We start from the raw sequence: 26,987 nt of genomic DNA on the forward strand, positions 1-26,987 counted from the left end.
AAAAAAAAAAAAAAAAAAGGCTATAACATATACACATTAGAATTCATTTGCTAAGATTATTAAGGGAGGCTTTTAAATTAATATTTTACTTTAATAATCTAATTTGACACTATAACTTTTTAGAAGGAAATGAACTTTAAAAGGATATAGTTCTTAACTAATTTCCATCTCTGCATAAAATTTGTAACTACCTTGGAATTATTTTAGTTTTTCCATAAAAGTATAAGATGATGTAATGAATCAGGTAACACGATGTCTGATTATAATGATATCTGACAATAATAACTGTTTTGCTTTGAATATATGTGTGCACACTGCATGCCTTGCCTAAGCATAATACTAGTGTCTTAGTCTGTTCAGGCTGTTATAACAAAGCATCAGACTGGGTGGCCCATAAACAACATCTATTTCTCATAGTTCTGAGAGGCTGGGAAATTCAAGATCAAGGCACTAATAGATTCTGAGTCTGGTGAGGGCCCGCTTTCTGATTCATAGACTGCATCTTCTCACTGTGTCCTAACATGACAAAAAAGGAAAGAGAGCTATCTGGGTTTCTTTTATAAGGGCACTAATCCCATCCATGAGGGCTCCACCATAATGACCTAATCATCACTCAGAGGTCTCACCACCAAATACTATTACATTGGAAATTAGATCTCAATGTATGAATTTTGGGAGTATACAAGCATTCCATCTATAGCAACTAGTGACTTGATATATATTCAATTTCTTTGGTAATCTTGTTCTGTGGAGTTCTCTAATCTTTCAAGTGTGCTGATTTATTGTTTCATTTCAAGTTCTTTTAAAACCCAACTCAAAAAAAGAATTTCCTTTTGGTTTGAATGCTGTACTTCAATTTTTAGTTTGAGTTATGAATATTTTATTTAATATTGGCTTCTTAAATAATTTTATTGTCATCCTAAAATTCTAACAGAAACAAAAATGAACTTCAAATTTTTTTTAATTACACAGACTGGAAGTCCTAGCCAGAGCAATCAAGCAAGAGAAAACAATAAAATATATCCAAATAAAAAAAGAAGTCAAATTATCTCTCTTTGCTGACAATATGATTCTATGTCTAAAAAACCCTAAAGATTCCACCAAAAGACTCCTGGAACTGATAAACAACTTCAGTAAAGTTTTGTGATGCAAAAATCAATGTATAAAAATCAGTAAGATTTCTATATACCAGTAATGTTCAAGCTGAGAGCCAAATCTAAAATATAATTCCATTTACAATGGCCGCACACACACACAGAAAAACATAAAATACCTAGGAATACATTTAACCAAGGAGGTGAAAGATCTCTACAAGGAAAGCTACAAAACACTGCTAAAAGAAATCATAGATGATACAAACAAATGGAAAAATATTCCATGCTCATAAATAGGAAGAATCAGTATTGTTAAAAAGGCCATATTGCCAATCTACAGATTATACGCTATTTCTATTAAACTACCAATATAATTTTTCACAAAATCAGAAAAAAAAATTCTAAAATTCCCATGGAGCCAAATTCATATGGAACCAAAAAAGAGCCTGAATAGGCAAACCAATCCTAAGCAAAAAGGACAAAGCTAGAGGCATCACATTACCTGACTTTAAACCATACTACAAGGCTACAGTAACCCAAACAGCATGGTACTGACATAAAAACAGACACATAGACCAATGGAACAGAATAGAGAGCCCAGAAATAAAGTTGCACACCTATAGCCATCTGATCTTAGACAAGGCCAACAAAAATAAGCAAATGGGAAAGGACTCCCTATTCAATAAATAGTGCTGGGATAGCTGGCTAGCTATATACAGAAGAATGAAAGTGGACCCTTACCTTCCACCAAATAAAAAAAATTAACTCAGATTGATTAAAAGTTTAAATGTTAGACTTCAAACTATAAAAATTCTGGAAGAAAACTTAGGAAACATTATTCTGGAAATTGGCCTTGGAAAAGAATGTATGATTAAGTCTCAAATGCAATCGTAACAAACACAAAAACTGACAAATGGGACTCAATAAGACAACCTACGGAATGGGAGAAAATATTCACAAACTGCATTTGACAAAGGTCTAATATCCAGAATCTATAAGGAACTTAAATTAACAAGCAAAAATCAAGCAATCCCATCAAAAAGTGGACAAAGGACAGGAACAGACACTTTTCAAAAGAAGAGATAAAAGTGACCAATAAACATATGAAAAAATGTTCAACATCACTAATAATCAGGAAAATGCAAATCAAATCCACAGTGAGGTACCATCTTACATGAGTCAGAATGGCTACTACAAAAATGTCAAAAAAACAACAGACGTTGGTAAGGCTGCAGAGAAAAGGGAATGCTTATACACTGGTGGTAGGAATGTAAATTAGTTCAAACACTATAAAAAGCAGTTTGGAGATTTCTCAAAGAACCTAAAACAGAACTACCATTCAATCCAGAAATCCCATTATTGGGTATATATCCAAAAGAAAATAAATCATTCTACCAAAAAGATACATCCACTCATTTTCACTGCAGCACTATTCACCACAGCAAAGGCATGGAATCAACCTAGGTGCCCATTAATGGTGAATTGCATAAAGAAAATGAGGTACAAATACACCGTGGAATACAGCACAGCCATAAAATAGAATGTAATTATTCTTTGCAGCAACATGGATGCAGCTAGAGGTCATTATGCTAAGTGAATTAATGCTAGAAAACAAAACCAAGTACCGCATTTTCTCACTTATAAGCAGAAGCTAAACATTGGATACTTATGGATATAAAGATGACAATAGACACCAGGGACTACTGGTGGGGACTGGAGGGGAATAAGAGTTGAAAAATTACCTGTTGGGTACTATGCTTACTAATTGAGTGGCGGGATCATTCATATCCCAAACCTCAGCATCACCCAGAATACCTATGTAACAAACCTGCACATGTACACCCAAAACTAAAATTAAAATTAAAATTATTTTAAAAATTAATTATGCAGACTGCCAAGTTAAACTTCAAAATTTACTAGTTAAAAAAGCAGACAGAAAAGATATATGTGATTGAAGTCATTGTAGTTTCCAGACTAGTATTTTGAAAAAGGTAAATCCTCATGTGTTACATATTTTATATCAATTTATTGTATATTATTTTCTGCACAAAGACATTTTGAAACAAATCACAGACCTATCCACCAGAAAAATAAACATGAGAAATTGTTTTCTAATATTTAAAAATATATGAAACAGATAAGTTAACATATGTAAGCAGTTTAAATTATATAATAGAGATTTGCTTCATATCTTTGTATTTGAACCTAAAACAATCACAAAATCTCTACAAAGTCTTGATCTTGTTGTTTCCCATCACCTGTGCATACTCAGTGTTTGGCCTGGACTATGACACATAGGTACATTTCATATGTTTGTCAATTACATGGATTAATTTCTGAAAGGTGAATTTGTTTTTAAAGTTGTTCTGCTTTTCCAAAATTTGAAAAGTAAAGACCAAAATAACTTGTATATGCATTCAAGAATTTAAGCAAGTTGGAACACTGTTAAAGACCATGCAGTTAAAAATGTAAATTAACCCAGAAAGTTACCTACATGTTGCAGAGTGATATCAGTAGAGACGCTTCCTGTATTGTCTGTGGGTTATGGTTGCAGTATCTGTATTCTGCAAACTTACAACCTAATACTTTCCATGACTTTTAAAGCATATGATTTTTTATTTTATCATTTTTTCCAATAACTAATTTTTCTGAATGTTCTCTATTACAAATTGTGTCGAGTCAAAAATAATTTTGCTTTGTTCCTGAAATATGAGGACAATTTTACACAGTAAAACAAATTTAAAATTATGTCATTAATATTGAAAAAAACTCTGTATTGTTTTTATTAGGAACAGTGATGAAAATATACTTCTATTAAACATTTTACGGTATAAAAAAAAAAAATATATATATATATATTGACTAATTACAAAGGAAAAAGAAAATTTATAGTGAAGAACCCAGCAGGTACTATCTTAATCAACTGACAAAGGGTAACATCACCAAAAATAATATGTATTCAATATCATATAGTTACTGATATGAGCCACTGAGGACACATCACTTTTGTAGTACAGCAGTCCTCCCTTATCCACAGCGGCTATATTACAAGACCCGGAGTCAATGCCTAAAACCGTGGATAGTAACAAACCCTATGAATATGATTTTTTTCCTTACATGATAAAGTTTAATTTATAAAGTGGGCACAGTAAGAGATTAACAACAATAAATAATAAAATAGGACAATTATAACACTATAGACTGTAATAAAAGTTACGTGAATGTGGTCTCTCTCCCTCTCTCTCAAAATATTGTGCTGTGCCTCCTGCAACTGAAACCTCGGAAAGCAACACTGCAGGTAAGGGTGGACTACTGTTCTTGCCAAAAATGCATAACTTCAATCTAATCATGAGAAAATGTCAGATAAGCCCAAATTAAAGGGAATTCCACAAACACCTGATCGGTCCTCTTTAAAAGTCTCAAGACCATTAAATACAAAGAAAAACTAAAGTACTATCACAGTTTAGAGGACACTAAAGAAACATAACTAAAGGCAATGTGGTATCCTGAATTGGATCCTTAAATGACATTAGTGGGAAAGCTGGTGAAATTTTAATAAACTCTACAGTATAGTTAATAGTATATACAAATGTTAATTTCTTATTTTTGACAACTGTACTATGGTTGTACAAGATGTTAACCTTAGGGAAAGGTGAGTGAAAGTTACATGGGAGGAACTCTGTGCTATTCATACAAGTTTTCTGTAAGTTTAAAATTACTTTAAAAAACACTTTTTTTAAAAGGAGGAACTGTCATAGATTAAGAGCCTTAAGAGACACATCAACCATATGTAATATGTGGCCCTTATCTGGATAGTGATTCAAAAAAAAACAACTGTAAAAGGACATTTTTTGAGACAATTTTTGAGACGAGGACAAACTGTATATGGACTTGGCATTTTATTTCAAGATAATACAAAATTACTGTTAATTGTATTGGTTCTAGTAATGGTATTATAATTGTGTTTGAAAAACATAATTCATATGTTTAGAAATATAAACTGAGCTGTTTATAGGGGCAATGGAAAAAAGTTATCAATACTCCTTCACATATTTGTTCATTATTTTACTGTGAGTGTATACATGATAAGCAATTTAGTCCTTCTCAACATTCACAAGTTCAGTATGCAGATGCAACAACTTTTTCACTATAAAAGTCAAATACTAAATCTTATTAATAACTAACATTTAAGAACCATTATCTTAAAGGCACTTTTCTAAACACTTTGCATGTATCGTTGCTTTTCTCCTCACAACCACCCTATGAAGTAGGTACTATTATCTTCATTTTACAAATGAGAAAACTGAAGTACTAGTTAAGTAACAAGCTGTGTAACAGTGGCATTAAATGGCTGACCCCAGAGCCTCTACAAATAATATGTCCTGGCCGGGCACAGTGGCTCACGCCTCTAATCCCAGCACTTTGGGAGGCCGAGGTGGGCGGATCATGAGGTCAGGAGATCGAGACCATCCTGGCTAACACAGTGAAACCCCATCTCTACTAAAACTACAAAAATTACCCAGGCATGGTGGCAGGCACCTGTAGTCTCAGCTACTCGGGAGGCTGAGCCAGGAAAATGGCGTGAACCCAGGAGGCAGAGCTTGCAATGAGCCAAGATCGTGCCACTGCACTCCAGCCTGAGCAACAGAGCGAGACTCCGTCTCGGAAAAATAAATAAATAAATAAAAAGATAATATATCCTACAATGCACTCAGTATACACCACATAACCAGAAGGTCCACAATAGAATACTATTCTTTTTTTTTTTTTTGAGATGGAGTCTTGCTCTGTCTCCAGGCTGGAGTGCAGTGATGCAATCTCAGCTCACTGCAACCTCCACCTCCCGGGTTCAAGGGATTCTCCTGCCTCAGCCTCCTAAGTAGCTGGAATTACAGGCTCATGCCACTACACCCAGCTAATTTTTATTTTTTTTATTTTTGTATTTTTAGTAGAGACAGCGTTTCACCATGTTGGCCAGGACTGTCTTGATCTCTTGACCTCATGATCTACCCATCTAGGCCTCCCAAAGTGCTGGGATTACAGGCGTGAGCCACTGCGCCCGGCCAGAATACTATTCTTAATATGTAAAATAGACTCTGTTTTATCGTCTTACATTTATTTTATTTATTTATTTATTTATTTATTTTATATTTTATTTTTAAAATTTATACTTTTAAGTTCTAGGTGTACAATGCTGCACTAACGGTCAGGTTTGTTACATATGTAAGGTACTTTGCCATGTTGGTGGTGCGCACCCATCAACTCGTCTAGCACGCATCCAATCTCATCATTTATATCATGTATAACCCCCAATGCAATCCTCCTCACCCTCACCCTCCCCATGATAGGCCCCATTGTTGATATTTCCCTTCCTCGAGTTCCAATGAATCGTCAATTGTTCAGTTCCCACCTATGAAGTGAGAACATGCCGGTGTTTGGTTCTTCTCTCTTTGTGCTAGTTTGCAAGAACGATGGTTTCCCAGCTGCACCCATCTGTCCCTACAAGGACGCAAACTCATCCTTTTTTATGGCTGCATAGCTATCTCCATGTGTATATGGCCACATTTCTATCCGTCGTCCAACAGATGACCATTTGGTGATCCAATACTTTGCACGTGAATACGGGCAATAAACATATAGGGTGGTGCATGTGGTCTTTGTAGTAGAATAATTTATAATCCTTGTTGATATACCCAGTAGTGGGATGCTGCGGTCACTAGGTACATCTAGTTCTAGATCCTGAGGAATTGCCATACGTGTTTCCATAATGGTTGAACTAGTTTACAATCCCACCAACAGTGTAAAAGTGTTCCTATTTCTCCACATCCTATATTTATTTTTTTAAATGCTGACTGCAACTCACTAATTGCTCTTAGAAACTACCAATGAGTCACCACCAGGAGTTGAAAATACTACACTAAGCCTCCCTTGGCATGACAACATTCTTTATCGTTCATATAATAATACATGTCCCAATAAAAATCTGAATTTCTAAACCATGAGAATTTCCATTAAGTCACTCCATAATAAAGTCATAAAAAACACTGTTATTTGTGGGTTTAAACTTAAATCAAGATAAATTTTAAATCAAGATAGTGCATAATTTTAAGTGAGCATTAGTGAGCATAATAAGGTTCACAATGGTTGTATTTGTAAGGTTTTTATTTTTTAGATAAAAATTAGATTTACATCTTATTTAAGTCACATCTAACCCAAAGAAAAAAATAGGTCACATACATTAACAGGTAAGTATGAAGAAATAAATCTAACCACAACTATGGTGCTAGAAGGAGACCATCCAAGAAATACTATACTAAGAAAGGACAGAATAAAATTTGTTGCCAGATATTTCCTTCTCTATTCTTGAAGGCACCTTCAGGATTAGGTATATAATTAAAGTCTCCAGGGTGACAAGAAAACTTTAATCTCTCACTTTATTAGACGTGTTTGCCATTTTTATCACTACAGTTTCAAAACCCAACCGTTACCAAAAAAAAAAGGTGCTCAGAGCAATTAATTATATACAATTTCTCTTCAAACCATCACATGGGAGTAATTTTTTTAAACACAATTATCCTAACCACATATGCTAAAATGGGCTCAAATTGTATTATTTTATTAAACAAACTGCATTCACTATATAGTAGTTTAAACTTTACATACACTAACAACATACACCTTTCTTTTATTTATTTATTTATTTATTTATTTATTTATTTTTGAGGCTCAGTTTCACTCTTGATGTCCAGGCTGGAGTGCAGTGGCGTAATCTCGGCTCACTGCAACCTCCACCTCCCAGGTTCAAGCAATTCTCCTGCCTCAGCCTCCCGAGGAGCTGGGATTATAGTCACCCGCCACCACGTCCAGCTAATTTTTTATATTTTTAGTAGAGCCAAGGTTTCACCATGCTAGCCAGCTGGTCTCACACTCCTGACCTCAGGTGATCCACCCACGTTGGCCTCCCAAAGTGCTGGGATTACAGGCGTGAGTCACTGCACCCGGCCTTCACCTTTTAAACACTACTAAGAATCCATATCCCTAAAGTAATCTCTTACTCTTCACCTCTTTTTCTCTCAAGAATATTCCTGTGTTAGGCCTGCCTAGAGTGACTCAACTACCTGCACTCCATTACTTAGGGTAATACTCAGGTTTTTATCAAGGAAACATAGCATCCAACTCAGTTTATCAAACATCTATAGTTTCAACCTTTGCAACAAAGTTAATTTTAGAGTACCAGCTGACTAAAAAGTTTACAAGCTTAATAGTTTGTTGTAATTAGATGCTTACTGATTATTGAATTCTAACAAAACAAAACAAAACTAATTATTTTTTAAATTTAGAGACATCTCAGTTTCTTTTCCATTCAGTCCTTAAAATGTAAGCACAAAAATGTAAGCACAAATGTGGATTTGTATCAGTAGGAATGATATATATATATATATTCCTACATGTATGATATACTTGAAAGAGCCAAGCTCAGAGAATTCAAATACTCATCAGAACTTAGAGACAAAGATAAATTAAATTCAAGTAACAAAATGAACAAATTCATTATAATCAAAGAAAAGCAAATGCAAACAAGATGCCATTTTTGCCTATATGTGGGAAAGTTTTACTTTTACTTATCAAACTCTAGTTTCTGGGCACTCTCAGACTGCTGGTGGAACTTTCCAAGAAGTAAGTTGAGAAATTGATACGTTGAGCTTTAGAAATGTATTGTAGACATTCTTCTTGAGAGAATCAATCCTAAGGAAGTATTTAGAGGCAGACTATGTCTTCAATATAAAGCTGTTTCTCATAAAATCAGTAAAAACAGTATTTAGATTCAACATTTGTTATGTGCATCTTATGAAATTCCAAAGTCATTAAGCATATTGAAGAATATAAAAAAAAAAAAACATTTGGGGCCAGTCACGGAGGCTCATGCTTGTAATCCCAGCACTTTGGGAGGCTGAGGCGGGCTGATCACGAGGTCAGCAGATCGAGACCGTCCTAGCCAACACGGTGAAACCCTGCCTCTACTAAAAATACAAAAAATTAGCCGGGCGTGGTGATGGGCGCCTGTAGTCCCAGCTACTCGGAAGGCTGAGGCCGGAGAATAGCGTGAACCCCGGAGGCGGAGCTTGCAGTGAGTAGAGACTGGGCCACTGCACTCCAGCCTGGGCAACACAGCGAGACTCTGTCTCAAAAAAAAAAAAAGAAAGAAAGAAAGAAAGAAAGAAAACATTTGGGATGTTTTCTAAATACAAAATAAAAGGCTATATGCAATATGATGTTAACTTGTTAGGGAGAGAAAGAGAAAGAAGTAACAATAGTAACACTGCTCATAATTGGGTGGTGGAATGACATTTCTTTTTCTATTTTTATTTTCCAAATTTTGTACAATGAAACTACATTTCTTTTTTTTTTTTTTTTTTTGAGACGGAGTCTTGCTCTGTCGCCCAGGCTGGGGTTCAGTGGCCGGATCTCAGCTCACTGCAAGCTCTGCCTCCCGGGTTCACGCCATTTTCCTGCCTCAGCCTCCCGAGTAGCTGGGACTACAGGCGCCCGCCACCTCGCCCGGCTAGTTTTTTTTTTTTGTATTTTTTAGTAGAGACGGGGTTTCACCGTGTTAGCCAGGATGGTCTTGATCTCCTGACCTCGTGATCCGCCCGTCTCGGCCTCCCAAAGTGCTGGGATTACAGGCTTGAGCCACCGCGCCCGGCCGAAACTACATTACTTTTAAAACCAAGTAACATTATCAAAGTCTTCTAAATCACATTTATGTAAAAAATATCGAGATTCAAACAACACAAATTATACATGTAGTCTTCATCAACCTATACCAATAATTTGACTACGAAAAATAAGTAAGAGTAGCACTGAAGAAATGGATTCAAATGTGGAATTTGGAAAGGAAATAAAGAAAAAGTTGAAGCTTGAATCTAGTTATCAAAATCTGAATTCTAAATAGAAACTAGAGACCATTTTCTCAGGAAGATTATCCCCAGGCCAGGCGCGGTGGCTCACATCTGTAATCCCAACACTTTGCGGGGGGAGCAGGGTGCGGATCGCTTGAGCCTAGGAGTTCAAGACCAGCCAGGGGAACATAGTGAGACCTCATCTCTATAAAAGAAAGAAAATAATCGCCAAAGTACCCAATCCCACATTTCTTTCATGACCGTCTGCCAAGGTCCCCTTCCCTATCCTACAAACCACCCAGCAGCAATTCAAAGAGAGTTTTGAAAAAATAAGATAAACTACTACAATTAAGAAAAAAGCTATTCACCAGCTATAACCTCCTCCCAACCCTTCTCTCACTTGGGCATAAAGAGCCAAAAGCTTCTTAGAAGCAGCACTGCTATCTCCCATCACCACTAAAACGTCTGAATTCCTGACGCTGCAAACAAAACTGCTTATTTTCTCTCGTCATTAGTAGAGTTTTACCTGTTCTGAAGGAACCCTGGAACGCTGAACTAAAGTCCTGAACTTCAGGGGCCATGTCTTATCCCTATTTGCAGATGCGTCCTAGTTCCCAGCTAGCCCACTCAATACTGGTCAGATGAATACATGAAGAACGAAGTCAGGCATGCATACTAAAGAAAAATGTATCGTGTTTACACACACAGTACTTTTAAAAGTATCTGTTTGATGGTTGACAACCCTTTGTCTTCCTGTTATCAAAACAAGGCTGTGCCCCACATTTTAAAAAATAACAAAAATAAAAGCCCGCCTGGCCCCCCTGATGCAGCTTAAACACTATCTTTGGATCATCTCTATCCCCGGAGACAGTGAAATGACTCGCAATTATGATGTTTTCTGACTCCGGGTCTCGGGCCTCCGGATGGTATTCCTGCCTCTTTGCCAAGACCCCTAATCGACAGACGTTGAGAGACCTTTGTCTCGCTCCTCCCAGCAGCGGAACCCCCACCAACCCAGTTGCCTCCCGCAAACTCCCACCTGCCGGGGTGGGAGCGGCGGGCCAGGGGAGTCCAGGGCCCGGGGCCGCCTCTCAGCTCTGGAAAGTAAAAGTGGGCGTTTTCTCAGCTTTCGGTTAGTTTTTCCACCCGACCTTGACGCTTCCGGAGTTCCTGCCCCCCCGCCCCGGCTGCCCCCCGCTCCGCGGCCAGCCCGGCCCCACTACCCCGCTCACCCTCCGGCAACTCCACGGTGCGCGCGCGGCGCAGAGAGCGCGTAAGGCGGTTGAGTTGCTCCATCGCTCTCTCCATCCTCGGCGCGCCCTCCGCGATCCCCCGCCGCACCGGCGGCCTCCGCGCCCAGCGCCCTACATCTCGCCCCGGCCAGTCCAGCAGGCGGAGGCGCGGACTTGCCCTGGCTACAGCACTGAGCTCCAAGGGCTACCTGGGGCCACGTCCTGCGTCCGGGGCCCGGCTGCTACCGGGCCGACCACCCAGGGGATACCCGCCGCCACCTCCGCTCGCGCCTTTCCTGCTGCCACCGCCGCCGCGTCCTTCCCGGGCTCGCGCGGCCTTCTGGGAACTGTAGTTTCCAGCTAGCTGAACCGAGCGCCCTGGGCGGAGTCACGCTGGGGGCGCCCCGGCCACGCCCACGCGGGCGCGCGGCTGAGTGTGCGGGAAGCCACGCAGCGACTGGGCGTACTCGTAAGCCCCTGGAAAGGCATTCTCACGCCCTGCTCCTCCTACCCTCCAAAGTTGTACAGGAGTAGCTTCCTCCAATTCTGTAACATTACTGTAAAACAGATTGGAAATTGGCATAATTGTTCTTAAATCCGTCACCACCTTTCTAGTACTGTATTAGTGCCTTTGTTCCAGGTACATGAACTGTTTAAGTATGGTATTTTCATATGTCAAATTTAAAGAGTAATAAAATTAAACAAATCCAAAAGCACAATATGCTTTTGTCGTCATTGTAAATAACTTGACAATAGCTTAATTAGTTGTTTTTCCTGCCTGGCGACTTTACGAGGGCAGGGACATTTAATTTTGAACTGTGTTGATCCCTGTACTTAACAAGGCACCTGGCACAAAGTTAAAGCTCTGGGGAAGATATGGATGATGACAGCCTGAAAAAATTTTTTCATTTATTTGGTACAATGCTAAAATGTCAATGTGATGACAGAGCCTAGTGGGAAATCCAAAGGATATGACTTTGTAAGTTACAAAATCTTGGATACCTACATTGTGGAAGAAATGAACTCAGTGGCAAAAAATCATATTCGTAAGCTGTGCACAGAAGTTGCACACTTGAAAATTGAAACAACAGAAGTTGGAACTTGAAAAAAAATTAACCCAATCAAAGCGGTAAATATGAGCCTGGCTAACGCCACTGACTATGAACAAATATCTTGGATATATTACCAGTGCCAAGATGATGCTGGAGTGAGGGAGAAGCAGAAGGCTTGTCTTTTTCAGCTCCTCTTTCCTCAAAGAGGCAAAGCTGTTCCTGTAATGAATGGGCACATGTACGTTGATGATGTATGTTGGCTGGCCAAGAGAAACAGAGTCTCACCTGCCCGTTCAGGATATGAAGGGGCAGGTGGTGATTGGCATGTGTTTTCCCTGCCAGTGCCGTCCTAAATCAGTTCCAGCTAGTGACCATTTGTGCCAGTGGTGCCACAGGCTCGGGAAAGACCTCTGTAATCTTCACCTAATCAGATGACACCTAAATCAGTCTGGCCACAAGGTGGTAGAGGTCAAAGTTTCAAAAGAATACCAAAGGCTGGGCACGGTGGCTCATGCCTATAATCCCAGCACTTTGTGAGGCCAAGGCAGGCGGATGACTTGAGGTCAGGAGTTTGAGACCAGCCTGGTCTTCATGGTGAAACCCCGTCTCTACTAAAAAATATATATATACAAAAATTAGCCGGGCATGGTGGATCTGTAGTCCCAGCTACTCGGGAGGCTTAGGCAAGAGAATCACTTGAACCCGAGAGGTGGAGGCTGCAGTGAGCTGAGATCCTGCCATTGTACTCCAGCCTGGCTGACAGAGCAAGACCCTGTTTCAAAAAAAAGGAAAGGAAGAAAGAAATACCAGTCTAGCCCAGGCTTAACCGTTTGCAACCTGGCTTCAACTAAAATGTTCCAGTCTTGCTTGGCCTCTTATACTATTCAGAAAGTCAGGATTCCCACTGCTGTACAGAAGTTGGCCCCTCAGCTGCTCTCAGCTGCTGTTATCACCATTGCTGTCTAGGCTGTTGCTTTATATAAACCTCCACTGTCCTGTGAGGACCAAGCCTGGAGTTTGTGGGCAGGGGCAGGAACCTCCAGCAGCCTCCATGGTGGGCATTGCACCTCATGCTGGTCACTCTTCACCACAGGAGCAGAAGATAATGGAAGAACATCACAGAATGCTGATGTAAACTGTCAGTTCCAAATTCTGTAATATGATGCAGTCTCCCAAATAGGTCTGCTTCAAAACGTATAAAGCTGCAGCACTACTATCAGCTTATCACCTCCCGTCCAATAGAACTTTCTACAATGATAGAAATATTCTGTAATCTACAATGTCCAAAATAGCATCCACTAACCAAATGGGGTTACAGGGTGCTTGAAATGTGGCTGGTGCAACTGAATTTTAAATTTGTATTAAAGTACAATTAATGAAATTAATTAAGTTAAATAGCTGTATGTGCCTTGTGGTTACCGTATTAGACGGGGCAACTTATCAAATCAAGAAGAAAGCTGCCCAGGAGAACACCAAAACAGCTAAACAACTTCTTATAGATTATTATTAGCTAAAGAGTAGAAGATTTTGTCGCCTGTCACCAACACCAGAAACATCAAGCAGAGATTTCAAAAGGACACTTGGTATCATAAGTTCCATTAACAAAAGCGTAGAGTTTTCACTAATGATAATACAGGTTATTCTGTGGTCCAGACAGTTTTAACTTTCTTTTTTGTATATCTGGTATTTTTTTCTTCCTGGAAATTGGTTTTATTGAAGATTCCCAAGCTTTAAGGGAAGGAGAAGAGAAAACAATCTGTTCAACAAAAGGCAGGAAATGGGTGGGAAGCAAAGAAAATAGTCATAAAACAAAACATGAAGTAATGGTAGAAATAAATCTAAATATACCCATGGTCACAGAAAATATAAACAGAGTAAACTCAATGTTTACTCTAAAACACAGAGGTCTTAGATAGTGTATTAAAGAAAATAAAATGGAGGCCACAGTTTAGATATACCCAAGTCCAATTGTGTATAACCACAAACCAAAACTCATCATCCTCATTTCCCCAAAATACCATCTGTAATAATAAACACAAAACACAAAGTTTACATCCTTGTGAGCATGAGTCAGTGAAACTAAGTCAATCAGCTATAGACAAATCAGCTTAAATAGTTGCCCTAAAAAAATTAATGTATAACAGCCAATCATGAAAAAACGTCAAAGTACTTCATCTTTATGCTTTATAAGCTGTACTGGAACTGCAGTAAGGCAAGCTTCTCGCCACTGATTCAAAATCTCTTGGATCACAATTTGTACTTGATCTGATTTATTTCTTACATCTGAAAAGATCAAACAAAACAGCTATTTGCTGTTTCTAAGGGACCACCATTTCCAAAAGGAAATGGAAAAAAGGATACCATAGAAAATATTAGCCAAATAAATGTGATACAACAATATATCAGGGTTCTCTAGAGAAACAGAACCAGTAGAATGTGTGTGTATATATATATAGAGAGAGAGAGAAAGAGATCTATTATCAGGAATTGACTCACATGATTATGGAAGCTAGCAAATCCAAAATCTACAGTTTGGACCAGCGGGCTCAATACCCAAGAGAACTGATGATGCAGTTCCAGTTAAAGGCCAGGGCAGCTAGTAAGGCAGATGAAGTCTGGAGGCAGTCTGCTAAAAAATTCCTTCTTGCTGTTTCTTCTATTCAGGCCTTCAGCTGATTGGATGAAGCCCACCCATATTATGGAGAGCAATCTGCTTTAACCAAAGTTTACCAATTTAAATGTATATCTCTTCCAAAACACCCTCCAAGTTGATGCAGAAAGTTAACTATCATGAACAATATTAATATCAGCAAAATAAATTTTAAAGGTAAAACATTATTAGAGTCAAAGAGATTCACCAGAAAGTTTATACTAGTCCTGAACCTACACCTAAAACACAGACTAAAAAAAGCTACACTTGACAGAATTACAAGTATAAGTTCCACACCATGGTGCTAGATTTTCACACCCTTCGCTCTGAAATGAATAAAGTTAGCTGGAGAAGACAAAGATACAGAAGATTCAAAACTTCGACTACAAGTCTCATTAAAGGGCAAGGGTGAACATTCATTTCTCTACTAATGAAGAGAGAATACACATCCTTTTAAAGCACATATTTTACAGTTACAAAATACAATGCATCCGAGTGCCCCTCTTCAGAGTAGTGTCAATGAGGTGGCAACTAGGAAGACTATGGCCAAAGCCAGGGTAGGGTAGGATGAAAATCCCAAGAAATGGAGTGGACAAAGGAAGCTATCAAAGAAAACAAAGCAGACTGTAGGTCTGGAAGTAAAGGCAGGAAATGCAGGGGACACATAAGCCAATAGAAGGGACTTTGGAGTTAGCAGTGAGAGGCAGCCACGGGTCTCACTAAACTACACTCTTGTCCAGTACTCATGCTACAGAATTTCTTAATCAAAGTGAAGGATCCTACATTTGTCCTGCTGGATTTCATCTTAATTAGGTTTTGTTGTTGTTGTTGTTGTTGTTATTGTTGTTGTTGTTTTGAGATTGGGTCTTGCTCTGTTGCCCAGGCTGGAGCGCAGTGGTGTGATCTCCACTCACTGCAACCCCGCCTCCCGGGTTCAAGCAATTCTTGTGTCTCAGCCTCCAAGTAGCTGGGACTACAGGTGAGCACCACCATGCCTGGCTATTTTTTGTATTTTAGTAGAGACGGGGTTTCACCGTGTTGGCCAGGCTGGTCTCAAACTCCTCGCCTCTGGTGATCCACCCACCTCAGCCTCCCAAAGTGCTGGGATTACAGGCGTGAGCCACCACACCCGGCCTGAGGTCACTAGTATAACCTGAAAAGACATTGTTGGGTCCTGCATCTATTAATCACTTGTCTGGTATATCGTGTCTGTGCTGTATATCATGTAGACTTGACAAGCTCCCTCTCTATATAGATTCAAGTCACAGATCAAAATGCTGAAACAAAAGAAGGTAAAAAAAAAAAAAACTCACTGAAATTACAACCTAAAACTTTCCCAGATTATCTTTGATTCATTAATGGGTTCTTTAGGGGAGAACACGTCATCGACTATCAACACATCTAACTGTCTATGTACTAAAAGCCATTAGAAATGTCTGCAGGCTGATTACGGTGGTTCATGCCTGTAATCCCAACACTTTGGGAGGCCAAGGCGGGTGGATCACAAGGTCAGGAGTTGGAGACCAGCCCGACCAACATGGTGAAACCCCGTCCCTACTAAAAATTAGCCGAGTGTGGTGGCACATGCCTGTAATCCCAGCTACTCAGGAGCCTGAGGCAGGAGAATTGCTTGAACCTGGGAGGCAGAGGTTGCGGTGAGCTGAGATCGCGCCACTGCCCTCCAGTCTGGGCGACAGACCCAGACACTCTGTCTCAAAAAAAATAATAATAATTGTTGTGTACCTTTTGATTCATTCATTTCACCTCTGGGCATATAGTCCAAAGAAACAACCTGAAATAAAAACAAAGATGTATAGATAAATATAGTATTTATTTATACAGAACTATTATTAAATTCCTAGTACACAAAAAAAATACTGTCTGTAGGAGGGGAATAGAGATATTTCTTAAATAATGTTTTTCATATAATTATGCTCATGGATATATAATTATAAATAGAGATAAGTGTTCTGAAAGGCTGGAAAAACCATGCTGTGAAAGACTAAGAACATCTAGAAAGGATTTCAAAAAAACAGACACTTCACCTAAGAACCAAAAGATGAATAGAGGGTATCCAGGCAAAGGAGATAGGGTGATAAAGAATATTCTTGGTGGGGCGCAGTAGCTCATGTCTGTAACCCCAGCACTTTGGCAGGCTGAGGCAAGAGGATCGCTTGAGTCCGGGAGTTTAATACCAGCCTGAGCAACATGGCGAGACCCTTTCTCCACAAACAAATTTAAAAATTAGCCAGGCATGGTAGCATGCCCCTGTAGTCCCAACTACTCCAGAGGCTGAGGCAGGAGGATCACTCAAGCCTAAGAGAATGAGATTGCAGTGAGCCATGTTTGTGCCACTGCACTCCAGCATGGGTGACAGAGTGAGACCCTGTCTTAAAAAAAAAAAAAGGAGGCCAGGTGCGGTGGCTCATGCCTATAATCCCAGCACGTTGGGAGCCTGAGGCAGGTGGATCACTTGAGATCAATAGTTCAAGACCAGCCTAGCTAACATGGTGAAATCCTGTCTCTACTAAAAAGACAAAAATTCGCCAGACATGGTTGCACGTGCCTATAACTCCAGCTACTCAGGAGGCTGGGGCAGGAGAATCGCTTGAACCTGGGAGGCGGAGGTTGGAGTGAACCAAGATTGCGCCACTGCACTACAGCCTGGGTGACAGAGCGAGACTCCGTCTCAAAAAAAAAAAAAAAAAAGGTCAATGGAGAGAAGGGAATTTGCAAAGATCCTGTGGTGCATGAAATGTTCAAGAAATGTAAAGAAAGTTGTATTTTGGTTATGTCATTGACAGTCAAGTAGTAAAAGGGAGTACACTATGAAATGGTGAGAGAGGAAGCAGTCCATGCGGGGCTTTGCTGGCCGTGATAGGGCCTTTAGCATAAGAACAGTGGAAAGGTATTAAAGGATCTTAAGCAAGTGAGAATAATATGATCAGATTTGTGTTGGGAAGGAAAACGTTTACTCCACCTGAAGGATGAAGAATGAATTAGATTGACAGTTGAATAGATAAGGAAAAAATAGTTTGTGGGCTACTTACTATATAGTCCAAAAGATGATTGTCTTTTGGACAGCATAGTGGTTATGTCAGTAGAGAGAAATGTTTTCATAATAACATTGAGAAATGTTTTTGTAATAAAATCAGTAACACCTAATGATGGATTGCATATAGGAAATGGGAAACAGAAAATGGCTTATGCAATTCTGTGTAGGACAGCACCATTCCTGGGAAAAGAGAACACTGAATAGAACCAGGTTTGGAAAAGGAGATTGTGTCATGGAAAGTTTGAGGTGCCTTTGAGGTACTGAAGTGGAGATATCAAGTAGATGACTTGACATACATGGCTATTCTGGGCTTACAATATACATTTGGAGATATAACTCTACAGATAGTGTTTGGAAACTAAAGAGAAAACATAAAGTAGAAAAGAAGCATCAACTTGTTCAAGACTAATCGCTGCAGGTTGACCTCCCAAAGGGAGTTCGCTTCCTGAACGACTCAATGGTTCAGGCAGTCTGTCCTGCTAAAATATTGATATGTTGGACCAGGCTGTGGAGTAAAAAGAGCAATAGAAAGGTAGCTGGAGTGGGACTGGGGTTGAAAGTTTTGGGGTTTTTTTTTTTTTCAAGTTACCAAGTAATTGAGGAGTTTTTTTTTTTTTGAGACGGAGTCTCACCTTGTCGCCTAGGCTGGAGTGCAGTGGCGCAATCTCGGCTCACTGCAAGCTCTGCCTCCCAGGTTCATGCCATTCTCCTGCCGCAGACTCCTGAGCAGCTGGGAGTACAAGTGTGTGCCACTACGCCCAGCTAATTTTGGTATGTTTAGTAGAGACAAGGTTTCATCATGTTGGCCAGGGTCATCTCCAACTCCTGACCTCAGGTGATCTGCCCACCTTGGACTCCCAAAGTGCTGGGATTACAGGCGTGAGTCACCTCGCCCAGCCAAGGATATTTTAATCAATTGAATATTTCCGAGAAGGAGAAATTATTGATAGTGTAAGATCTAAAATACAGAAAGCTCTCTAAATAAGAACAACATAAAAGTTTAACAATAAGAAAATTGCTCAATAAGTTGTGGTATGTTTATATATGCAATATTTTGCAGCCACTAAAAATGGTATATATGATAAAAGGATAGCACTGATTACAAGGGAAATGGAGAGGGCAGCTATGGGGACGGAAAACGAAGTAACAAGGGCCCAGCATGAGAGGGAGACTTCTTGCTGTGTATCTTTTGAGATCTTTCTAATTTTTACCTCTGTAAATTCGTTGCTTATTCGAATATGTAAAAATAAATAAAATAATTTTAAATAATCAGAAACAGTAATATAAATGAAAAGGATTAATAGAGTGGGAATTGTGGTTGCCTCCAAAACATCGTCTCCCTATTTTGGTGACAATCCCTATTTTCATTTTTTTAAGTAGGGGCTTTTAAATTTTATTAAGGAATTTTCTAAGTAAAAGTAAACAAGGCCTGGTGCGGTGGCTCACACCTGTAATCCCAGCACTTTGGGAGGCCGAGGTGGGCGAATCACGAGGTCAGGAGATCGAGACCATCCCGGCTAACATGGTGAAACCCTGTCTCCACTAAAAATACAAAAAATTAGCTGGACGTGGTGGTGGGCACCTGTAGTCCCAGCTACTCCGGAGGCTGAGGCAGGAGAATGGTGTGAACCCGGGAGGCGGAGCTTGCAGTTAGCCGAGAACGTGCCACTGCACTCCAGCGTGGACGACACAGCAAGACTCCGTCTCAAAAACAAAAAGTAAACAAAATAGCAAAAATGAAATCTGATATATTCATCACCCAACCAATCTTATTTTGCCCATATCCCAATACTCTCACACTGGGTTACTTTAATGTAATTCCCAAACATCATAGCATTTCATTTGTTACCATTTCTTATGTATCTCTGTAAGATGAGTCCAAAAAATAACTACAATACTATCATTACACACAAAATACTTAAAAAGACTTAATGATATTGTCAGATATCCAGAGAATGTTCAAATTTTCCCAATTGTCTTAGACATTTTTAACAACTGGTTTATTTGAATCAGAATCCAAATAACACTCACATATCACATTTTGCTGTTATGATTGCAAAGCCTCTTTTATTCTATAAAATAACTCTCTTCTTCCCTAACCCTCTTTACATACGTTTATAAGTCCTAGTTTCATTCAGGTGTCTACACTTCTGCACTGCCCATATGCTGACTCTAACCCTGAGTATAGGGGCACGTGGCTAAGGTGTAATCTCATCCCAGGCCACTATAGTTCAGAATTCAGATCAATGAGAAATGGGGAGAAGTTGCTGAGAACCTTCTGGAAAAAAGCTTTCTTACTATTCTGAGGACCAGAACCTCAATCTCCCTCTCTCTTTCTCTCTCTCTCTCTCTCTCAATCCCCTGTCTCTCTGTGCATTGTATTTATGGTAAAATATTGATTGCTTTCCTTCTAAAACCAGGAATAAGGCAACAATATCTGTTTTTGTTACTTCTATACAACATTGTACTGGAAGACCTACCGAGAGAAAATGATTCTGGAGTAGTCGTATATTCATTTGGGAGAAGAAAACACCTCAATTCCTACATCACATCACACACAAATTAATTCAAAAAGGATCATAAATCGGAACATAAGACCTAACTATAAAGCTTCTAGAATAAAGCATAGGATGCTATTTTCATGATCTGGGAGAAGTCAAAGACTTCTTACAGGACACAGAAAGTAAAAAAGCATAAAAGCAAAACTTTATATTCATCTTAAAACTTCTTCTTAGCAAAATATACCATTATGAAAATTAATAGGTAAATTCTCTAGGGGAGAAAATATTCAGAAAACACGTATCTCATAAAGAATTTGCATAAAAAGGATTCCTGTCACTCAAAAACAACCTAGTAAATTGAAGATGTTCATGCTACAGTACTCAGTAAATATAGTCCCTGAACAGAAAGACATCTGAATACCTCTCATGACACGCAAAGTTAATAAGTGCATATTTTATCAATGCAAAAGTTTCTTCTCTGAGACCATGATGAAATAATATACAGGGATAGAATGGAAGATGTTCACCCTTGCAGAATTCACATATTGCTTAATATGTAGGAGAGATTTCATACTGGAGAAATCTCACTGCACTAAAATGTTCTGTTTTCTCAAGTCCTGAGAAAACATGCTACAAATACTGAGGACAAATAAATTAAAAATCCATATCTAACTCTATGTATTTAGAGCATGATAGATGTCAATCTTCTTCCCTGTATATCAACAATGGGAGCCGGGCGTGGTAGCTCACGCCTGTAATCCCAGCACTTTGGGAGGCGGAGGCGGGAGAATCACAACATCAGGAAATCGAGACCATCGTGGATAACACAGCGAAACTCCATCTCTGCTAAAAAATAAAAAGCCAGCATGGTGGCGGGCACCTGTAGTCCCAGCTACTCGAGAGGCTGAGGCAGAAGAATGGCATGAACTGGGGAGGCAGAGCTTGCAGTGAGCTGAGACCATGCCACTGCACTCCAGCCTGGGCAATGGAGCAAGACTCCGTCTCAAAAAACAAACAAACAAACAAACAAAAACAATGGGAAGAAGTACATGATAACTAACGGCAGCTGGTCCTCATGGCTATAAATTGCAAGCCACCAGAACTTTCTCAGGAGTAGATTATTGCAAGCCTACATGCATCTTATGTTAGGATTTAAAGTGTATTAGTTCTCAGGAGAAATGTAAATTTTGGGATTTCCATGAATCAAAAGTCATAAATTGTGATTGCATAAAGTAGAAGCTTTTGGCTATGCCTAAATAAGTTTGATCTTTCAAATTTTCATATATCTATTGCAAAAGTTTTATGTTTTATGCTAATATTAAAAGTAGCCCTATGTTTCCCAAAGTGAGGCATTAGGGTGTCAATAGACAGACAACATCCAAAATGCAACTCATACTGAGAAGTTACACATTTTAAACCATTAAAACATTTGTAGAAGTCTGTGACTTCATAATAAATGAAACGAAATCAGTAATTAGTCCTATGAAAGTGTTTTCTGAATTTTGTAGTAAGTTCAATGACCTTAGTAATCACTTCAGAGAGCAGCGTGAAAGATCATGTTTCCTACAAAAAAAGTAATAGTGTCAAGAAAAACAGTATGGGCAGGGCGCAGTGGCTCATGCCTGTAATCCTAGCACTTTGGGAGGCTACAGCGGGTGGATCACTTGAGGTCAGGAGTTTGAGACCAGCCTGGCCAACATGGCGAAACCCCGTCTCTACTAAAAATACAAAAATTAGCCAGGCGTATAGAATGCGCCTGTGATCCCAGCTCCTCAAGGGCTGAGGCAGGAGAATCACTTGAACCCAGGAAGCAGAGATTGCAGTGAGCTGAGATGGCGCCACTGCACTCCGGCGTGGGGGAAAAAGACAGACTCAGTTGAAAGAAAGAGAAAAATGAAGGAAGGAAGGAAGGAAAGAAAGAAGGAAGGAAGGAAGGAAGGAAGGAAGGAAGGAAGGAGGGAGGGAGTGGGGGAGGGAAGAAGGGAGGGAAAGAAGGAGGGAGGGAGGGAAGGAGGGAGGGAAAGAAGGAAGGAAGGAAGGAAGGATCATTTAGCTTGTGTATTTAAAAATATTTTAATTTGTATCGAGTTTTTTTTTTTCATTTCAGTGAAATGCTGCCTTCTTTAAACATTCCGTTTAAATTAGATAAAAGGTGTTAGTGAGTTCATTCCATCATCAGTAACTTAGTTTCAAATTCAATACATACATTTATGTGCAAAATGCAAGGTAGAAGTACACTAAAGAATAAAACCTGCACATGCACCCCCAGAATAAAGACTTTTTTTTCTTATGCTCAAGAAGTTCAGCTTCTAAAAAGAGAGTTAAGACATGGACAAATATGACAATAATACACAGCAAACTATGCAGAGTCCTTCAAGTTGTACCAAAATCCCTGAGGAGGTGAGAAAGAGAATCACCACTTCGGTGTAGTGAGGGAGTAGAATCAGGGAGATTTCATGCCTGAAAGAGGTCACATTTATATATGGGGAATAGAAACAAGCAGGACAATCTGATTAACGACAAATAATAACAGCTGATACTTGTTGAGCATTAATAGCTGATTTAGCTGAGGTTTATGGGTAATTGGGGAATTAAGGCTAACAGTCAGATTTCAGTTAGCCTTGAATGACATGCTTAGCAGCTTGAAGCCAGTTCTATAAGCAGTGAGGAGCAACATAATTAGGTGGCAGTGGGAGAGAGTGGCAACAGCTGGATGATTTAAGAGGCTATTGCAATTATACAAGTGAGTGGATACAAGACATTGTATTAAGGTGAGGGTGAAAAAGAAAGACGTATATGAAGATACTGTAGATTGGCAGGATGCAGAATCTGGAGTCCAGTTGATCAATGGGATAAATGGGTTAGAGTGATTTGGGATGACTCTGAAGTCAGTAACAGGAGTAGAGTGGTTCTTTTGAGGGAGAAAGGTTAGTTCAGAAGTTGTTAAGACACTTTTAACAGATTTTATGGAGAAAGACAATTATTTTAACTTGAAGTCATCCATTTCTCATAAAGCTAGGTTATAGGCTTGAAATTAGTATTATATATGTTTGATTCTGTCTTTCCTCTACTTTGGTGCAGTAGACTTATTCATGAATGTGTGTTACTGTGTATTTCACTATTTATGTGAACATGTTATGTTTCTTTTTTTTGAGATGGAGTCTTGCTCTGTCACCCAGGCTGGAGTGCAGTGGTGGGATCTCGGCTCACTGCAAGCTCCGCCTCCCGGGTTCACGCCATTCTCCTGGCTCAGCCTCCTGAGTAGCTGGGACTATAGGCGCCCACCACCACTCCCGGCTAATTTTTTGTATTTTCAGTAGAGACGGGGTTTCACCTTGTTAGCCGGGATGGTCTCGATCTCCTGACCTCGTGATCCGCCCGTCTCAGCCTCCCAAAGTGTTGGGATTACAGGCGTGAGCCACCGCACCTGGCCAACATGCTACGTTTCTAACTCCAAATCATTAGGTAGCAGATTTCTGAGGAGTCTTGTCAAGTCTGATCTGAAGCATGGGATGGTTCTATACTAGATTCATTTAATAAATGCTTCTGTCATCTGAGTACTGGTTTTCCACATCTATTAGTATGGAATTAATTTACATAAAATCATCACTTTCAATTGCCCATGAAGAATTGATTTGTTCACTTTTTCTTCAAGACAAATAGTGCAGTGAAAAAGTGAAAGATCTAACTGCCCAGGGTACAGCGGTTTAGGGGAGTGGGGACATGGACAGTCTAGTGCTGACCTTGACACCAAAAAAATGTGTTTCATTTATACTCTCTGGTTTTAAGTTTCCTCCTCTGCAAACTGAGATTTATTAAACAGGAGTCTTTTCAGCTTTAACTGACAGGAATGCAATTTCAGCTAGCTTATGTTAAATAAGGAATTTATTAATATAGTAAGATGGCTCACGAATGCCAAGGGCAGGGGAAACCTTCACAACTCTCTGGTCTCTGTCAGAGTTATCTTCCTATAGAACAACTTGAAACATTTCATTTCCCACCTCAGAATCTCTGCAGCTGTCCCCTTTTCTCCAACATTTAAAAATCTAAACTCCGGAGAATGCTATTCAAAGTCTGACATTGTCTATTTTCAACAAACCTTTTCAGTCTTATAATTGCCAATTAATTGAGCCCTTTTGGTTTCAGAGGAAAACAACCTGGGTTAGAATTCCTGGTTCTGCCCCTACTAACCTTGTACTGTGGAAAAACTTCCTTAATCCCTGGAAGCTTCCATTTTTGTCATTTGCTAAATGGGAATAATAACATAATCTGTCTTATTTCCCTTATTTCATTTTTTATTTCATGGTGACACACACAGTCTCGCATTGTAGATCTTTTCTTTTCCTTCCTTCCTTCCCTCCCTCCTTCCCTCCCTCCCTGCTCTCTTTCCCTTCCTTCCTTCCTTCCTTTCCTTCCTTCCTTCCCTCCTTTCCTTCCTTCCTTCCTTCCTTTTTTCTTTCTTTCTCTTTCTTTCTTTCCTTCCTTCCTTCCTTGCTTCTTTCTCTCTCTCTCTCTTTCTCTTTTTCTTTCTTTCTTTCTTTCTTGACAGAGTCTTGCTCTGTTGCCCACAGTGGAGTGCAGTGGTGCCATCTCAGCTCACTGCAACCTCTGACTCTTGGGTTCAAGTGATTCTCCTGCTTCAGCCTCCCAAGTGGCTGGGATTACAGGCACGCACCACCACATCCAACTAGTTTTTGTATTTTTAGCAGAGACAGGGTTTCACCATGTTAGCCAGGATGGTCTCGATCTCTTGACCTCATGATCTGCCTGCTTTGGCCTCCCAAAGTGCTGGGATTACAGGTGTGTGCATATCTTTTCGTCATTACCCATTCTTGAACCAGAGTGCAAGATCAAACTATTTAAATAAGCTCCTCTCTTAGGAAACATATGCATGAGAGATGCAATTCCTCAAAGGGTGGGAGCCTAGACTTGTAAAATAATTTGGCTAATGCAGAGGATATGCACTTATTTATTCAATTCTAAAAGTCTGTGTCTAGAAAATAACATCCATATTTGGCACATTCTTCTTCTTTTTCCTTTTCTTAAGACAGGGTCTCACTGTCACCCAGGCTGGAGTGCAGTGGCACAGTCATAGCTCACTGTAACCTTGAACTGCTGGGCTCAAGCGATCCTCCTGCCTCATTCTCTCGAACAACTAGGATTACTGACATGGGCTCTCAAACCCAGCTAATTTTTAATTATTTATTTATTTATTTATTTATTTATTTATTTATTTTTGTAGAGATGAGACTCTCACTGTGCTGTAAAGGCTGGTCTCAAACTCCTGGCCTCAAGTGATCCTCCTACCTTGGCCTCCCAAAGTTCTGGGATCACAGGCATGAGCCATCTCACCCAGCCTTGACATATTTGGCACATCCATGACATCCATCATTTTGAAATCATCTGCTAATATTTTTTGCTTCTTTTATGTATCCTTCTAGCCTTGCATTTATTCCCTGAATCCTTCATTTTTAGCTCCCAGAAAGTCTCAATTAATTGAATATCTTAGCACTTGTTGCTTTTAGGAAAAAATAAGCTGATATAACAGAAGTTGCTGTCTCCTCTTCCTCTGCAACAGCCACTATAGAAGGCTGTGCTTCCCCACAACTGTCTTGATCCAAATTGGCCATTTCAGACAAAGTCAAGACTACTTGATCAGCCTCTCCACTCTGAGCCTTGGAGGTGGTAAATTTCAGGTGATCAAAAATGGAGAAACTTCCTTAACAGCTTTGTTTCAGCTACACATATCTCACTATTCCAAAATCCTTATTTAATCTCAGCTCTACCATAATTAATCATTGACTTCTGTTCCTTAACCTGCTCCCTGCCTAATCCTACACTTCAAGTTTAACTCTGACATTTCAACATTTAGGACACTTGCTCTTTAAAATTTCACCTATGACTTACTATGCCTACAGCATTTACAAAGGCAGGGGCTCAACTTCCTATGCAAATCCATGTAGAAAGACAACAGAGATAGCTGGATCTCTTTTCTCTATAACTACTTGTAACATGTATGCCTGGTACTGCAATTACACAGATTTATAAGTAGAATTTAGCAAAGCTTTGATGCTTCATGGTACTTTCCTCGTTGAGCACTAAAGATAAGTGATTTTTCTCTCATCTTCCTCAATAATCTATACAGAATCTTTAGATTCTCTCTCCCTGAATTTCAACACAATAGATCCAATTTTACTTCCTGAGTCACTGTGAGGAGAGTTTAGGTGAGGATGGGGATAGGAGGACAGATGAATAGAGAAGTGGATGCTCTAGATCAAATGCCTATGCAACAGCAGGAGTAATAATCAGCTGCACTCCTGGGTTCAGATCTACTGCTGCTTGGAAGAGCTTTCTGTTAGAGGATTCTATGATCCTGACTGCCCTGTTTCTGGAAGGAAATGTACCCAGGAGCATTGAGGGTGGAAAGAGGTCTGATTCTCACTCAGGGACCACAAGGCCATGTACTGCATATACCCTGATTCTCAGAGAAGTGCTACTAGGCT

The 26,987-nt window shown here is 39.6% G+C and overlaps 1 protein-coding gene across 1 annotated transcript in view; it reads right to left on the reverse strand.

The window, feature by feature from the left end:
- Positions 1-26,987, reverse strand: part of HACE1 (HECT domain and ankyrin repeat containing E3 ubiquitin protein ligase 1) — a 218,603-nt gene that overhangs the window by 123,247 nt on the left and 68,369 nt on the right. Inside the window, 1 exon segment of the mRNA XM_017878558.1 lies at positions 16,672-16,720. Coding sequence (XP_017734047.1) covers positions 16,672-16,720 — 49 coding nt within the window.

Source organism: Rhinopithecus bieti, unplaced genomic scaffold (genome assembly GCF_001698545.2).
Source record: "Rhinopithecus bieti isolate Rb0 unplaced genomic scaffold, ASM169854v2 scaffold_10614, whole genome shotgun sequence".
Taxonomy (NCBI): Eukaryota; Metazoa; Chordata; class Mammalia; order Primates; family Cercopithecidae; genus Rhinopithecus; species Rhinopithecus bieti.